Here is a 17,470-nt window from a genome sequence, read left to right as displayed (position 1 = left end):
GCAGATCTGAGCCGCTCTCTACTCTATCCTGATTGGTGGGCAGGTCGCCGTCTATTTTCCTCTAAATGGTACCATAATTTTAAAAAATGAACATCATGTTGTATTGAAGAAGACTTGAAACTAGTGATTGAGACCATAAACTCATTAGGAAAACGTTTACTGAGGTAATAAATCAAGTGAGAAGTATGGCCATTTTCCCATAGAGTTCAATACAGTTGGACATCTTTTTGCAACCAGTAGAGTTGCCCCCTGGTGGTCATTAGATAAAATAAAGGTTTAAGACACTTCTGCTTTGGCTTCACTTTTCAGATCTGGAGTCTATGTCCATTTTAATATGCAGTCTATTTAGTTTTAAACTTTATCTTAAGGTTTTAAACTTGATCTGAGTGTTTCTGCCGATAACCGTGCAGGAAAACATTTGGATCACATGAAGTTTTACTTAGTTCTTAGTTAAGCATTACCAAAACTTAACCACAAAGACCATGATAACCAAATGACTTCAGTTGTGTAACTCTTTTGCTTGTTCCCCTTCCCCCTTTTCTTTTTCTATTTGCTATTACATAATCCTTTGGCCATTGAAAAATATTGTCTCTTCCTTATTAGTGATGACACAGATTTCTCAGAAAATGTGATGTTTCCTCCACTGCTCCTACATGTCTGTCTAGAGTACGATTTAACAGATGAGTTACTGCACACCGCTTCAAAGTGCCATTTTATTCATAAGGATGAATATCTGTCTGTCTGTCATGAAAAGAGTGCAGGAATTTCTTTTTCCGCTGTTCTACTTCCGTTCAGATTACATTCTGCAGGGATTCTTATTAGATGTTTGAGTACCAGCTTGCCGCACAAAAACATGGAAAACTCATGTCGCCTAATTCAATCTCTTGAAAACACAGCATTCACAACACAGCAACCTTTTCCTTATTTTATATAAAACAATATAATTTGAAAATAAATATGCTTTACTGTTTTACATAGACACAGAAAACATGTTAATAGAGAAGAAGAGACAAAGAGAACTAATAACGAGGGCTCTAAGACTGATGGCAGGTTGTTTTTAAATTTAAAATGGTGGTGGTGTCGTGGTAGTGTATGCTGAGCTGCTAGCAGTAGTTTATTTGTATTAGCATCTTGCAGGACGGACGAAACACAGGTCTGCTACATACTTAAATACTTAAATACAACTTACTAACACCTACACGCATATGTGCACATTGGCCGATGCACACTGACACACATTCATACACACACGGACACAAACACACAGGTACGTTAAAATTCTACACAGCACCCACACCCTTAGATAAGAGGGGTTGAGAATCCAGAGATGTCATCAGCACATCAATACAAGTGATCCATTTAGGGAATGTTAACAAATCATTTTTGATTTTTTTTTCTTTTGTCCGTTTCATAGAAAAGCACAGAGAGTCTCCATGCTGCGAGTAGCCATCAGTGACCTTACACATGGGGGGAGATAGGACAGCCACAGGTACATAACACTGCATATATAAATAGACCAAATTAAATATGGGTAGAAGACTGAATACTGAAAAATACTCTATAACATTATAAATTATCTAGAATGGACTATGGCATAAAGGGATATTAAGTATGTACAAGTTCAGAGAAGAAGATATGTAATCAATGGATTTTGTATTGAGTTCATCAACTAATAAAACTACTTTGACAATCCCCTCTCCTGACAAAGGAAACAAAAATAATTTAAAAAGCACTCGAAAGATTTCTCAGTACATTTTTGTGAGGCACAGTTTTTCAAATGGAATCAAACTACAGTATAGGATGTTTTCAGTGGTTTTCATGTAGGACATAGCAAAACATTAAATGCTATTATTGATGACCAGTATCCCTTTAAAAGTATATGGCACTCCAGAGTCTCTTCTCCTGCAAGCTGAACACAATAGTGAAAACATTGTGTATGTCCATGTCAGTCCTGCAACGTCCTCAGAGGAAAGGAAGCGATATCATGAAGACACAGATTCAAGATTTCCATCAGCTGTCCCAGTGTCCTCTTATTTTAGTCCAAAAACAAAAGCAGACGTCGGCCGACAAAAATCCATCCATCACTTTTGAAACGAGGGTGCGCCCATGTCTTCTTCAGCCTCACCCGCTGTTTTAGCAGTTAAATATATCTTAGATTGAGAGGTTTTGCAACGTTTGATTGACACACAACCACAGTAGACTCATATCCAGTGAAGTAATTGCATACAATGAATTGACAACAAGACTACACCTGCATTGCAAGCCTGTTAGAAATGCAAAACAACTTGGAGGATATTTGCGTTTTGTCAAATGATAGGTTTAGTTATTTGTTTCTGTAGCAGCATAACAATTCTGTACTCTTTTTCTTTTATCATGGTCTATATACACACAGATATACAGTGGGAGGAAACTTCAGTTCAGTCTTTCTTTTTGTTCTCTCTCAGCCAGTCCAAGGGGAATGCTTTCCACAGAAAAGAAGAGCTTACGGTTCAAAGGTCAAAGTGCTGTGCTGTGAAATATCTTTAGAATATTCCTTCATCTTGTACATCTGGTGCTCCCACCTCTCTCATCTCCTTGGCTTGTCACATCTGAAGAAATGAAAAAAAAAGTAAAAGATTTGAGCTGTTGGGTCCTTTTTTTTTTAGACACAATACATACACACACCATGATCCCAGACTCTGCGGGGCCTCAGGCAAAGATCATCCAGCAGCTCTGGAGCAACATAATCATTCATTTAAAGTTGTGTGTCTGGCTTTCTGATGAATGTAAATCCAATATTGTTTGGCCTCCACCTACTCTTGAGGGAAATATCAGGCTCTTGAGTGGCTAACTGATCCACTATGTTCGCAAGCTGTTTGCTAACTTTGTCCATCTGTAGTTTTCAGAGCTTGTATGCTGAAAACAGCTGCCTGCTGCAGCTGAAAGTGATGCTTGAACAGTGATGGGGCTTTCAGACGGAAAACAATTTGGGCTGCACCTGTGCACGTTTGTAGGAGTTGTGGATGTCAGAGCAAACTTAGAGCGAGACTCGTCACTCTGCGGGACTACACTCAGCGAGAAGAGTCTATCTTTGCCAGCAACAAAGCTATATCTTTCCCTTGCTAAAAAGCAAGTGTGAGCACCAACCCCACTAATAATAAGAAGAAGAGGCTGTGGGTGCGCTTAGGCACAGAGGGCTGCTGGGAAAGCTCTGTAAAGCTGAGGGGAGATGCAGATTCAGGTTCAGGACCATGAGCGACTTCTTTCACATTGTCACATTGTGTTCATATTGTTAGTGATTATAGCGACTTTATGCTAAGCTAATTGGCTGTTGGCTCCAGCTAAATATTTTTGGAACAGACAGAAGAGTGGTGTCAATCTTCTCATCTAACTCAGTAAAACAACAACAACAACAACAACAACAACAACAAAAACACAACAAAAAACAAAAAACAAACAAAAAAACAAATCACCACATCTCCCAAAATATATATTTTTTTGTTTAGAACTCCTTGGACAGAACCTGGAGTTCCTGTTTCACGTCAGTTTTTTAACTAGTGACACTTACTTGCAGGTCCTCTCGTTGAGCTCTAGTTGGCGTTCTTTACAGTATTCATCTGTGTGTTTGCAGGAGCACCGACAGGTTTCGCGGTTCTGCACGAACAAACGCTTTCTCCTCTCTGAGCAGTGATCACAACATGGCTCACATACACTGGACACAGAAAGACAGACAGACAGATGGGGAGAGACAGATTATCACAGTGTACTATAACCAGCCATCAGAAGGGTCACCCTCAGGCCAACCCTTTGATATGCTCCACTTTGCTCTTCCAAGCCAATGCCTGAAAAGTTGTTCTGCATGTGACAGTTGGGTAGCATTGCAGGCAAATATTCAAGCAGTAAATTTCCCACTCCAACACCCCTCAAACCCTCCCTCCTTGATTGGACCGCTCACTAATGCCTTGTATGTGTTAGACATGCAGTGAGCAAAGCTCTGGACCAGATCATGCAACACAAAATGACACATTGGCTTTGAACTGCGGGTCAGTGACAAGAAACTTCTTGCTCTCACTCTTGCAAAATGTTCAACTCTTAATAAAGAAGACTCAAGGGTCTGCTTGGTTCACCGTTAAGAAAGATTTCATTTTATTGAGTGAAAACCGAAGATTGCGTTTCCCACAGAGAGACATTAGATTTAGAACAGAGGCTGAAATGGACAAATGAAGGCTCAGATAATCCATTGACATCTTAATATACAAATTACAAAAGAACACACATGTATTCTGTCACAGTATGAGCATTGAAGAAACAAGAGATCATCATTATATTATTTTTGAGTAAAATATGGATGCTTTTGTGTGGGTTCAGGGACAAAAGCAGGCAAAGAAAGACACAAAACAGTGCTTGCTTTACAATTTGCTGGTTTACAAATCCCCCCTAACAAAAAAAACCAAAAAAAAAAAAAAAAAAAAACAGAAAAAGGCAATAGATAGCCATCACTTATCTTCACATTACATAAAAAGTACCAGCATTATGCACAGGACAGCAAAACCTGTTTGTAAAGATGAAAAGAGTAAAGAGTGGAAAGGAGACGGGTACGAGACACAGCAAAGCAGCACAGACTCAACACTGAACACAGGACCGTGATTACAATCCTGGTGATCCCAGCACAGATACCAGAACAGTATGAGCCGGCCTGCAAAGCCATGATGGTGGAGCTGTGATCTGTTTCAGCAGAAGGTTCAAGTTACAGCTAACAGCCGACCCCAAGATCTGTTTATTCCAGCTTCTTTAAACATATCCATTATCAATCATGATACTAGCTACATGACAAGATGTTAGGAGCAACTTGTACCTCGGGTTTCTACTGTTTTTCATGATACACTGCTGTATCTCATCCCAACCATCGTTCCAGTTTCATAAGGAGTGACTTTCTTTTGAACAGTGTGCTGGTAAGGCTGGGAGGAGATTAGATGGGGAAATGGGTTATGGTTCATTTCTCGTGGGATATGGCTAGCAAGTCTGCTGTATCGCTGTTATGTAAAGTTTTGCTAAAGCTACGTTAGCAAAACATGTTAGCAAAAAGGGCAGCTTAGAAACTGGTATTCTGAGTATGTAGAACATGACTGATGAGACAAAGTTAGGACAATGCGCGGAAGCAACATGCTAATTGATAATGGCTAACGGGTAAATTAAAAAGTTAATGGGCAAATTAAAAGGGGCAAAGGAGCTCCTCCCAAATGAGCTTAATTATAAGAAGCGCAACACTCAGGTGCAAGTAGGTGGAGAAGGCGGAGCTGACATACGCATCGTGAATTGTTTTGTCACGGTTTTTCTTTCGTTTTCTCTTTTGGCCTTTACCCTTGCCTTTCCGGGATTTTCTGCAAGAGAAAGAGGACAACAACGCAGAATGATGGCTGAGAGACTGAGGAGAGAGATGGACTGATGTGTTAGCTTTTGTGTTTTGATTTCTGTAAATGCAAAAAGAAGAGATTGACTTGTTGGGGATGATAACTTCACATTATGTGGCATTGGGCAGTGCAAACATGAATGTTTGTGCCTCCATAATTTCAGTGACGGAGGATATGAGTTTAAGGAGAGAAGCACCAAAAAAAAAAAAATAGAAAAAAGTATAAAAAAAATATATATAATGCAACCAAGTGTTGGAAAAAAAACTTTTAAAAAGCTGAAGCAACCATTGTGTCCTTATTTGTAAAGACACTCCCATAGTAATGCACCTTACTGTACATGGTATCCTCACATCCTGTAGCTTGTGAATGTGATGAATATCAAATTCCATTTTTGTAAAACAGTACAATGACTCAGCAGCTTGTGAAAGAGACTCATAGTCTGAGGTTTGGCTCGGGCAGTTATTCTGAAATTTCCCACTTGGATTGGGGACAATAAACTTAACCAAAACTGCATCTTTCATGCTATCTGGGTCAGCGCTTTATGGCTGATTCAACTTGTTTCAGACTGCAGCACAGTGAGAACAAACTGGTGTATGTTTATAATATACACCTGGATCTTCACAGGTGCAGGCTGGATTAAAATATCTGTCTGTGTGTCTGAATACAAGCTGAGTTACAGATTTTTTTGCTGTATGTGCTAAACTATACTCAAATGAAATCACAAAAAACATTGTTGGTGATATTTTTCTATGGTATTTACAGTACAACAATGCTGATTTTTAAAAGCAGAAAAAAAAAACTGTAAAATGGTAAAAATGAATAGATAAATAAAAATTTGCCCACACAATGACTGGCCAGTTTCTGGCCCAAGCCGAGGTGCAGAAAGGGAGGGTCCAGAAATATGTGCGAAGTATATCACATTGTCAGACCTAGCCTCATTTGTTACCTCAGCACTTCATATGTTACTCCGTTAGCTGGTCACACAGCTTCTCAATTTTCTTTTTACCTGTTATCCAGCAGCCGGTTACATCTTTAAATGTGTTTCCCTGGTCTCAAAGTTACCTTCTTTCTGCCTGAAATGACTGAAATGAAGTGAATTTTTTTGTGAGGAAAAATTTGTGTTTAAAACTATTACTACTACTAATATATACCACAGATGGTAAGGCTTTTCTAAATCACTTTAAGATACATGTAGTTTTCTGTGTGGGCCATGGCAGTAGCCAGCTGGGTCTATGGAAATATTGAATTTAAATGTTGGTTTTGCTCAGGGAGGACACAACTGGATGACAGGTAAAAACAAGACTGACCTAAAGCCATGCTAGCCACATCTTTGAGGTTGTATGTAGGCACAGCAGTGTTTTGAGCTAAATGCTAGCATGGTCACAATGACTATTAATACTAATAGGATGATGTTTTGCAGGTATGTTTACCATGTTCCCCATCTTGGTTTTGTTAGCATGCTAATTAGCACTAAATACAAAATACACATGCAAATATTGGGTCATAAACCAAAGAAATTTCATGACAATGAAATGGGTTCAGATGGGGGGGGGGGGGGGGGGGGGGGGGCTAATATGTCCCCGATCACTAAGGAAGAGGATGAAGCTGACATGTTGTAAATGTAAGTATTTCCTCTTTTGATTGTTCAAAAATCAGTTTGTGGAAGTTGACAGTTAACTGGTTTCACAACATCAGCGGGATGAGTGACCCTAACAGAACTGCAGACCCCACGGTAGAGTTCAGCAGCCAACATTAAAACTAACATGAAAGTATGAAACAGGAGTTGAACGACCCTAAGACCATCACTTTGTAGCAGCACGCCATCAGTGTTGAACTCGTAAACAGTTATGACAAGGTTAAAGAGGAGGCCTCAGAAGTAACCCTTATCTATATGACAGAGAACCTGACATAAAACCAAAATACAAGCAATGACCATCCTGCAATAGAAAGATATTAGGAACTGGTCACAGAAAGAGGATTAAAGAGTTTTATGACTCTTAGCAAACTGACTTCTGTTGCATGAGGAGGGAAGATCACTTGAGCATGGATCGTAAACACAAAGGTTTAACAGGTCCTCAAAAACATTGTTATCTATATCACAGCAGCAGGGAACAGAAGTAACAGAAGTTAAGTGGGATGTAAACAGTAAAGAGGACAGGAGAGGAATGTAAAGATGAGACAGAAAAGAGAGGAAGGTATAAAGGACAGGACGAGAGAGGGCAATGACCTCATCAAGTGTCACTCATTCACCTAAGTGGATTTAGCTGGTATTCCCTTTGTTTATCCCCTGAGAGCTGCATGCTAATCTCAGCATAACATGATCTCATGCAGTGGCTTGTCTGCTTGGGTTTTAATGAAATATTATCGTTGTGGAGTGTTTTTTTTTTTTTCTGTGTTTGAGTGTGTGAAAGAAAATGGAGAGACAGAGGAAAAGGGGTTGAGAAAATAACACATCAATTAAATGTGAAAGAGTGTATGGGATAATGCCAGAAAGGCTGTGTTGCAGACGGCTGAGAGTTTGTTTGTAGAGCAAAACAGAAAAAAGATCAAATCTCAAATCCCCATTGTTTCCCCCCAAAAACCCAATCTTCATGCAGAAAGAGTGCTGTACTCACTTTTCTTTCTGTTCTCTCACTTCTTTCTTTAACCTGAAACGCAGGAACAAAACAAAATGACATTAGATCGCAGCCTGCCATTGTTTCCCAGTAAACAGATACATATCAAGATCATCAGGGACCAGAAGGCTCATTATCAGCATGGGTGGGCTCACATCAATCTTTTCAAATTGTGTTACGTCAATGTCCTTTACCAGAAACTGTGATAAAATTGGCTTTCACTTTCAAATGCCTGGCTTGGTAAATGAACCAGATTTGTTGGGAAATAATGCAGCGCACACACTCATACACAGGCACACAAAGGGGTGTGTTCATTGACGGGCTTGCACACACCCACACACACACACTCACACAGACACACTCACACAGACACACACACACAGACACACACACACAGACACATACAGACATAACTACAATAGCAGGTTGTCAGGTTTGTTTCATTACTTGACCATGTGACAACTCTTGCTGATAACAGAGTGTGGAGCAATAAATCTGGTGGCACACTCCAGAGCCCACGGTTCCCCAACAGTGTTGGGAAACTGTGTTTCATTCAAGAAGGTCACGGACACCTTGCCAAGTTTCTATTTGAGAGACTGGTACAATAACTCGAGCATGAAGGTAGATGTGTAAGTGTGGTGTATATGTAAATTATCTGAAGATGACCTTCTGGCTATTAACTACCTGTATGCACTACTGTAGATTTCCTGCAGTGGAATCTGTTTAGGTATAAGAAAAAACTGGCAATACCACAATGTAAAACTACTCTGGTACAAGCAAAAGTACTGCAATTAATTATACCTAAAGGAACAGTAGTGTAGTTCTAACGACAAAATATACTCAAGAATAAAATTTAAAAAATTAGAAAATAAAAGTATTAACAAACCCTTTAAAGAATGTTCAACTGGATTATTGTTACTGATGCAGGTATAATCCTAAAGATTTTCATGAAAACAAACCTTGTTTTTTATGCTACTATAAAGTAGTTTTTATTGTTAGCGGCAGTGTCCGCCATTCACGTGCTGGGTTCCATATTGCTTACCTTTGCGCACGGGATTCAGAGTTACTGTCTGTAATTTTTATCTCATTGTTAATTCTCTTACAGCTGTGGCAGAACTGTATTAAGTTATGGCTAATAATAGTAGTAGTAGCATTAAATGGAAATAATACTAACACCTAAAAACGGATCATTGAATTTACTTATATTTTTTTATACCTTATATAGTTTATACCATTTGGTATATGTCAGGTCAAATACTGGTTTTTCTGATTATTTGGAAGACTGTAACATTGTAACAACAGTGACTGATCTGTTAGTAGAAATTTACATCTGATTACCATTTTCTTAAAAGCATAGTGAAGTTGCAAATTCAAAACAATACCACAAAGACTGGTTCCAATCTCTGTATTTTAAAGGTGCCCTAAAAGTTTATGGTGACATCTAAATAGTTTTACATAAAAAATATTGAGTCATGACAAATTGCAGTCAGCAGTACAGCATAAAGTTCAATGACATTTCTTAACAGATAGACTAAGGCAGCCTGAGTACAGGGAGACTAATTTACCAACATACTTTCAATTTTGTATCTCAGAAAAGATGCATAAAATGACCAGAGATCTTGACTCTCAGCCAACAGTCTTCCCTACAATGTGTGTTTGCTTGTTAGATTTCCCTTAAATGTGGGAGGATGATGTGTGTTCCCTCTGTGCTGCTGTGTCACAGTTTACTCATTCAAGTCACACAGCTCAAATCTGTCTTTAATAGATTAGATTAAAGGCACTTTATCTGCCTTGGAAGATAAAGGAAAGAGTAACAGAGTGAGCCATAAAGTGTTTGAATGTGTGGTCACTGTACACCAGGTCCAACAGAGGAAGTCTCCTCACTGTGACTGGAGGGTGCAGAGAAGACACGCAGTACTATTCTCAGAGATCAATAACTGAAGCTATCATGCTGATGTAGTTCCAGGAATGACCTCTACATGCAGCACAAGCAAAAGTGCTGCACTCACCCAAATGTATTTCCTGTTCCTGAGCAAGGAGATGGAATGATGATAAAACTAAAGCAATATGCAGGACGTCTGCTGAGACGTGTTTTAAACAGTCTCAGGTCTTTTTAAGATCAGAGAAGTGAAAGAAGCCGAGATAAGATATGAATCTACCTGATGTGTATCTGCCAAATGTGTCAGAGGCAAAGTGAAAACAATAACTTTACATGATTTACATGTCAACCTCTGCTCTGCACAACAGGTTTTGTGTTTCGGTAGTGGTGTTGTGTGTGTCGGAGTGTGTGTTCAAGATTTCTTACCTACACTCACATGCGCTGTGTTCTGTAAAACTCATGAAAATATCATTTTGTTGCCTTTGGGGTTTTATTCTTTTAATCTGTAAGAAAAAAAGAGGAAAAACTGTCACAGAGTTGAATAAAATACATATGAATTCATAGTGTTGCAACAGATTTGACAGGTTTTTAGTGTGTAGTGTAGTTGTAACCCTAACATTTTCCAGCATAGGCAAACACAGATACAAATGGACTCAGGGATCAACAAAAGGACAAACAGTAAGGTCACTGTGCTGTTTCGGAAAAGCTCTGTGGTTTCCAGCCCTGCCCCTCAGATGATTGGATGGTTCAGGGGCCTTCAGCCAGTCAAGAGCTGGAAGGCACCAACTCTTGATCAGCTGGAAACACCTACTTTAGTTAGTCATCAGTGGGGAGATTGGAAAAAAAAGCAGGACTATGAGACTTCAGATGCTAAAATTGAAATGTTTGACAGGCCTGAACAGTAACCAGGAACAATAGTTGCAAAGTTAAAACAGATCTCCTCCCCTCACAATAAGTCTTTACTCGAATCAAGAGCAAACAGTTAAGAGGCACGCAGGTTTTCCCTTTTCACTCTTTCCTCATCCAGACTAAACCAGAGGCGTCAACAGTTTCTTGAAGGGGCAGATGTTTGAATTTAAAAAGGGGCACCACCTTCTTTTGGGCCCAAATGTCACACCAGAGCAGCCTTTAAGCTAACCGAAGAGGCTCTGGGCCTCTAGTATTAAAATGTCCATTTCAGGCACAGGCACATCCTGGTTACGGCACCCCCACAATCATCACCCGGACCCCTGTGAACCCCTCTGCACAAAACACCTCAAGTATTGCTGTTGTAAATAACGCTGCTGACCTCCATTGTAATGTTATAGCTGGATGTTGGCGTGCACTGCAGCATCTCATCATTGCAGCAGCCGGCGCAGCGCGTCAGCACCACGCAGGACGGGATGAAGATGTGTTCCACCTCCTCCGGATACTCCTGCAGAATCTCCACCAGCAGCTCCCGAGGCTGGCACAAACTCTTGTTGTACACCTCCATTAAAGGGATCACTGGGAGACAAGAGTCACAGTGTGCGTGGTTATAAAATGGCAGAGCAGCTCTAGACTAAACCACTGTCCTGAATACAACTGTGCTGTAACAATAACAGACAACTACAAAGAGACTAGAATTAAAAAATGCTGGCAGGCTCTCAAGGGAGTCAAAGTGAAGGAGTTGAAACACACACATACATGCACAAACATGTTTTATTTCTATTATTCCATTGAGACGCACTTGGTAACCCTGGTTTATACAAGTAAATAGAGACTTACCGTCTTATGCAATTTCCTATAGAAATTAACAAGCACTCTATCAGTCTAAGTATCTACTTTGACCCCATCCACTGCACCAAATCACTGCTGGACTTAAGGGTCACCCCACTTTTATAGTTGTACTTCTGCCCCATTGTGATTCAGCTCAGTGATTCATCTACAGCTGTACAATAACAGCCTCTTTCACCTTCAGTCTACTTCCCCCCTGTCTCAGTCTTTGCAGGAGTTCTGTTCTTGAGAAAGATATTAGCACACAGAAGGACAACACCTCCAAAATATCACTCAGAACATTAGTGAACCCAACACAACCCCGGCCTGACAGCCCTCTGGGAAGCCAAGCCAAACATAGTGGGCCTGAGCAATATCATGAAGTTCAGCTTCTGATTGTCCAAATTAGATTGAGCAACGCTGGGATTGTGCAAAATGAAATTGTGAGCCAAGAGGGTGAAATTCCATTCTATAACGGAGTCTGGTCACCATAACATTTCCCCTCCTTAACCTCAAACAAGGAGGATTTCTGTACAAGATGAAAACGTACGAGTGTTGAGGTTTAGGGGTGAATCTGCTCTCATTTAACAAAAAGTGAGAGGTTGGAGTGGGGACAGATCTGGACGGGGTCAAATTACAAACTTCTCCACCAGGAGGCGATAATTTTCACTTTTAATGTCAAGGTGAACCAGCCCTTCTCTGTTTGGCTGTGTGCCAGCCAGGGAGCCCAGTGCACTATTCCCACGGTGCCCTGTGGGACACCTACCGTCATGTGGACCTCTTTCTGTTTCCCTCGGTATGTGGGCACTCTGCAAGGGGGGGAAAAAAAGGCAAGCGGTTAGTTACAGTAAATTGTGCAAGAGCTCAGAAAAAATGTTGCCCATGCCCTTTACTTATCCACAGTTGCGCAAAAAATATATTTGCATTTTGAAATTTGTGTTGACCACTGCCAGAATATGAAATATTATGTATCTTATCTTAGTCTGGCCTGTACTCAAAATGAGGGACAATGAGAGTCAAATGTTGATACTATGTCTTCTATAAGCAAGCGTTTTGAAATGACTTATCTCAGAATAGGATTCATTATGTTGCCTGTATGATAGTGTATAGCCTTGCATGTGTTGTGTTTAAGGCCTTATATGGCCAAATATTTGACCGGAGGTACACGGAGCCGCACAAGCCGACCTAAAGTCACATCAGCTACGTGGCAAAACTTCAAAAACTGTTTGAGTTACTGTGTTGGTTTTGTTTCAGTTACCAAACCTTTAATGTGCGCCCCAGCTGCCTCCAGGCAACACGGATTAATAAGTGTTGCCATTAAAACCGGTAAGAATTTCAGCCTGCTACTTTCCCTCACAGGGGGTAGCTGTCACCAAACCGGACCACAAAGGATTTTGGCAACTTTCCAATCCGTGCGCGCGTTACGCACAACTTTCTGTCGCATTCACACACACACACACACACACACACACACACACACACACACACAGACACACACCCGCACTCTCTCTCTCTCTCCCTCCCTTTTTTTTCATGTTCAAGCGCGCGCAAATTCGCGCAACATCTTGCCAATATTGCGTGAGACTCGGTCCTGTGGCACCGGCGTGTTTTCACTGAGTCGGCCTTTTTGAGGAAAGCGAGGAAACTCTTTTCCATTCCTAAATTGCAAAAGAAAAAAAAAAAAAAAAAGTTCTGGTTGTGTGCAGTCTCCACCCCCTTCTGGTGGCGTGAGAGGGTCCAGCCTTGAGGGCTGAGGGACCCCGGCGCTCCAAAACACTAAAGACTGTATTATTAATGGACGGGTGTCAAGCTGCGAACACCGGCCCTTAAACTGCGTGATGATAGACTGACTGGCATTGAGCAGTCGAGACAGCATCCTGATACTGTTCAGCGTTGATTGGTTGGATTAGCTGTCATGAAATCAACCAGTTAGTTAAATAAACACTTTGTTAGACTGTAGGGGGGATACGTCTCATTAATTATGGATAGGATGCTCGGGAGAGCAGGGAATGTTGCAACTTGAAACATCTGAAGTGGCAAACTTATTTTAATCCATTCATGTTGGAAAAAAATGCCACTGCAGCCTGCTTCTGACGCGGTGTGGTGCTTTATTTTTTCACCTTGAAACCTTTGCTCAAAGCCTCCTTGGACACGCTGCGCTTGATTAATGATTATATGGAAAACGATTTACAGTGCGCTCTCAAGCAGCCATTAAAATTCCCCAGTCGACCTGATGAATCTATGGACTAACGCCTGTCTCGGTCTGGATCCGAGAGTTACATTTCAGCGTGAAAAGCAGTGCCTCTTTTCACTGAGGCGGGCTAACCATGAGGGAAGCCTCGGTGCCAGGAGTGAACCTGCTCACATGTCCTAATTCAGAATGGAGCCGCTGCGCCTTTAAAGCGTAATAATATCTCCAAGGTGGTTTTAGAGCAGGCCTGCAATCACCTAGCGTCAAACTTCACAACATTTATTTAAAAATCATCTCTCATGTCACATTTGCAACACATAAAACGCACCACCCACGAGTGTGTGGTTTTGGTTTATATAGTGTCGGCTCTGCGTAATGGCTGTTTAAATCTCCCCAAAGCCACTAAACATTTCAGCTTGTTCAAACATGAGCGATGACCTAGCCAGAGGAGCAAGGACGAGCTACACATTAATGACCAGTCACTACATGTCGCAAATAGAGATCGATTGGTGTTTTTTTTTTTTTTTTTTTCTTTTTGGTCCTGTTTGCTTTCTGGGACATGCAACTCACCTTGACAGCTGACAGCGTCAAAAATAATAGTGTCAAACTGTCAATAAAGTTCATCGTGTTGGAAATCCAATCCAAAGGCAGGCGACGCTTTAAAATCCAAGAGGCCAATGTGGCGATTTGTTCTCAAACATGAAGTTTAAAACAACAAGTACAACAGCAACACAAGTGGACCGGCTAAAACTTCTCTAAATAAGGGGCAGAGGGTTGTAACGGCAAATCCATGTTGGTCCCGGGGTTGGAGGGTACAATCCTTTGCGCATAACTTCTCAACTGTTGCCAATGATTTTCAAGATATCCAGAAACACGAGAATCCAAGACGCATAACGTCTCACATTGTTCCGCAGCAGACCTTTATTTTCTTGCAAGGGAGTAGCAATCCACATTACAAAAATAATCCCATGCTTGTTGCGCCAGCCGTCTCCAAGTGTCTGTCCATTGGAAACCTGTAGCCTACTCCTATGTGCAACTTGAACCCATGGACCAGGATGACGTTCAGTGAAAAAGAAAACCGCGTTGGTGAAACACTCACTGTCTGCGCGAAACTTTGTCTATCTGCGCTGGCTGGGTTTATTCCTCTGTCACTGCGCACTTAGCAGTTCAGCCCGCTCTGTTAAGACAAAATGCGCCCACCTCTGTCTCGCTCTCGCCATACTGTGGCTCTGTGGTGGCGATTAACGAGCGCCCGCGGTCTGGAGACGTGGATTGGTGGGTAGGTGTGTCTTCTATGGGCTGATAGGACTGCGCGCTGCTCTCAAGTCTTTTTTTTTTTTTTTTTTTCCAAAAGTTTCACCTATTAGACGTCGACTCATGTGATCACATCATCACCGGCGAGCTATTAAAAACGCAGAGCTGAGTTCAGAAGTGCTGCTCTATTTTTATTTCTTCATTTGAAGCGGGGGGGAGAAAATATAACGAGGGCGTCCAGATATTGTGATATTTGAACACAAATTTCATCGGATGAAACATCATCCACTGTGTACATGCTTTTAATCCGCTCACCATCCCCACATGTCAGGTACAGATGACATCTTTCCTATCAAGGATATGAATATAGAGATGGGTTACAGTTATATACAGACGTCTGAATGAAGTTTTTTTGAACAGGCTTACTTAGGGACTAATTCTTTTGTCGGCGAATTGCAGCGCGCAAATACAGCAGACAAATGACCTTGGGTGTTCCTCATGTGAGGTTTCTGGCTTTAAAAGCAATCCGTTGGTCGCTGTAAGATATAAAATGAGTCGAATATGTTTTTCACTCATACATTCTCATTTCCAGTCGCCCCCCCCGGTGATATCAGGGCAAATATGTTCCAGTCTTGGGCCGACACGGGGCTTGTGATCCAGATACCCCCCGTTTCCATGAAAGAGGAAACCCGTGTGTGCGTCCGTACACGTAGCCTATATGTCTGCGTGTGTGTGTGCGTGTGTGTGTGTGTGTGTGTGTGTGTGTGTGCGTGCGCCGGCCAACGTCGCAGTGCGTGACCCGCCGCGCCGCGCCGCGCGAGCCAACAGCTGTCACCGCATCTGGCCGCTCAGCGCGCGCCGGAACGCACGCACTTCTTTCTGCCTTTCTTTCTTTCTGAAAAAAAGTAGGAGAGACTCTCGCATCGTGACTTCCTCCCCGTCCCTCCACTGGAGCCCGGTGGAGAGCGATCACCGGACAGGCTCCCCCCTTTTTTTTTTTCCTCTCTCTCTCTCTCTCTCTCCCTCCGAGCAACAGCTGAGATATCACGGCGAGGCAAGGGGAGGAGAGGAGGGAACACAGAGGAAAAAGGGAGTGAGAGCCTGTCAGGGATGCAAAGATGCTGATTGATACAGGAAGTGGCTGCAAGGATGTTATGAAGGACAATAAACATATACTCACACAGCCAGTGGTGGAGGAGGCTTTCATAGGAGGCTGATACAAGGCTAAACATATATACAGTCACAAATAAAAGTCCTCCATTAAAGAAGTTTGGAGGAGTTTTAAAAATGCCTCAGAAGAAGGCATTAAACATAGCATTTCATGTGATATGTTACTGGATTATCATTATTGGGGCATTAATATATAAACAGTGTTTAAGGTGGTTGACATGGAACTGCCTTATGTAGGCTACTGTTGAATGCATAACTTTGCATCATATTTTATGACCTGATCAAACAATCTGAAAAGTAACCAGAAACAACACCAGATAAATAAAAGTTCCAGAGTTAAACATAAAGTAGAAATACTCAAGTAAAGTACACGTCCCTCAAACGTGGACGTAAGTGGACCGCTTGAAGAAATGTAGTCCTTTCCACCGCTGGTATGTGTTTCATTTATTTGGTTTAATGAGGGGAAATTAGTGTTTTATTGTTTTTTCCTTGGCTTGTTGTTAAATTCAGCGCTCTGCTTGAGGCAAAAGAAAAATGACATTTGGTGAAATAAGTATAAAGGCGTACATTCTTCATCTGATTTAAATTAGAGCCCAGAAAGAATCAAAGAAATGTCTAAATATGTAGACAAAAATAGAAGACACTTCAAGGGAGTGTCAAATCTGCAGGGTCCTTGTTTCAAATAAGTCGCCTTTAACATCTCTAAACAATCTAATATTAACTGTCTTTATTTAACAACCTGTCAATTCAAATGCTCCTTGAGTTACTGTGTCTAATATTTCTGGATAATATCATTTATGCTAGTGGTATCACCACAAAGTAGTGATGCCCTCTGCTGGACCAACAGGCCACTGCAGGACAAATGTAACTCCAGCTCACTGACAGATTGATAGACAGCAAGGAAGTGGAAAGAGCTGATAAGTATGTAATGACACAGGTTGGCAGCTATGTGTCTGACATGCTAGGCTTGCTTGCTATAACTCTTACTGTGCATATAATTGGAATGAGGGAGAAAAAAACAACAGTGAGACAATGAGACTTTACAGTAGAGAGAAGTGAGGCATGATGGAGCAAGAAAGCAGAGAGGCAGGGGGAGTGATACATATGGAGAAAGAGCGCTTTTTAGGCAGAGAGGGGTTCAGCTGTCATGTCCTGAGAGGAGTGCCTTGGCTCGGTACCTGTCCATAGTTTAATTGAAGAATAACACTTGGGTTCATTAGCGGTGTCACCAAGCTCC

At 41.4% G+C, this 17,470-nt stretch overlaps 1 protein-coding gene across 2 annotated transcripts; it reads right to left on the bottom strand.

Annotated features, from left to right (window-relative positions):
- Positions 1 to 695: 695 nt before the first annotated feature.
- On the bottom strand, positions 696 to 15,068 carry vegfab (vascular endothelial growth factor Ab). 2 transcript variants are annotated; one of them, XM_071478993.1, is made up of 8 exons: positions 14,380 to 15,068; positions 12,385 to 12,427; positions 11,173 to 11,369; positions 10,311 to 10,387; positions 8,006 to 8,038; positions 5,286 to 5,360; positions 3,548 to 3,691; positions 696 to 2,588 (listed from the first exon to the last, which is right to left on the bottom strand). In XM_071478993.1, exons 1-8 carry the CDS (start codon positions 14,431 to 14,433, stop codon positions 2,567 to 2,569), a joined length of 645 nt encoding a protein of 214 aa, XP_071335094.1. In that variant the 5' UTR covers positions 14,434 to 15,068; the 3' UTR covers positions 696 to 2,566. The 2 variants fall into 2 exon arrangements, with proteins under 2 accessions (XP_071335094.1, XP_071335096.1); XM_071478995.1 differs by lacking the exon at positions 5,286 to 5,360.
- Positions 15,069 to 17,470: the final 2,402 nt, after the last annotated feature.

This window comes from Trachinotus anak, unplaced genomic scaffold (assembly GCF_046630095.1).
Source record: "Trachinotus anak isolate AG129_WGS33_773 ecotype Australia unplaced genomic scaffold, CSIRO_AGI_Tana_v1 ptg000005l, whole genome shotgun sequence".
In the NCBI taxonomy this organism is placed as follows: domain Eukaryota; kingdom Metazoa; phylum Chordata; class Actinopteri; order Carangiformes; family Carangidae; genus Trachinotus; species Trachinotus anak.
The sequence above is the reverse complement of the archived record's forward strand: the minus strand, read 5'-3'. Positions and strand labels throughout refer to the sequence as shown.

Excerpts from the sequence above, each read along its gene's own strand:
- vegfab (XM_071478993.1), bottom strand. The coding sequence starts at position 14,433 with ATGAACTTTATTGACAGTTTGACACTATTATTTTTGACGCTGTCAGCT. Across the intron at positions 11,370-12,384 it reads AGAAAGAGGTCCACATGACG|TGATCCCTTTAATGGAGGTG; the intron begins GTAGGTGTCCCA and ends CTTGTCTCCCAG. Across the intron at positions 5,361-8,005 it reads GTGAGAGAACAGAAAGAAAA|AAAATCCCGGAAAGGCAAGG; the intron begins GTGAGTACAGCA and ends TTTCTCTTGCAG.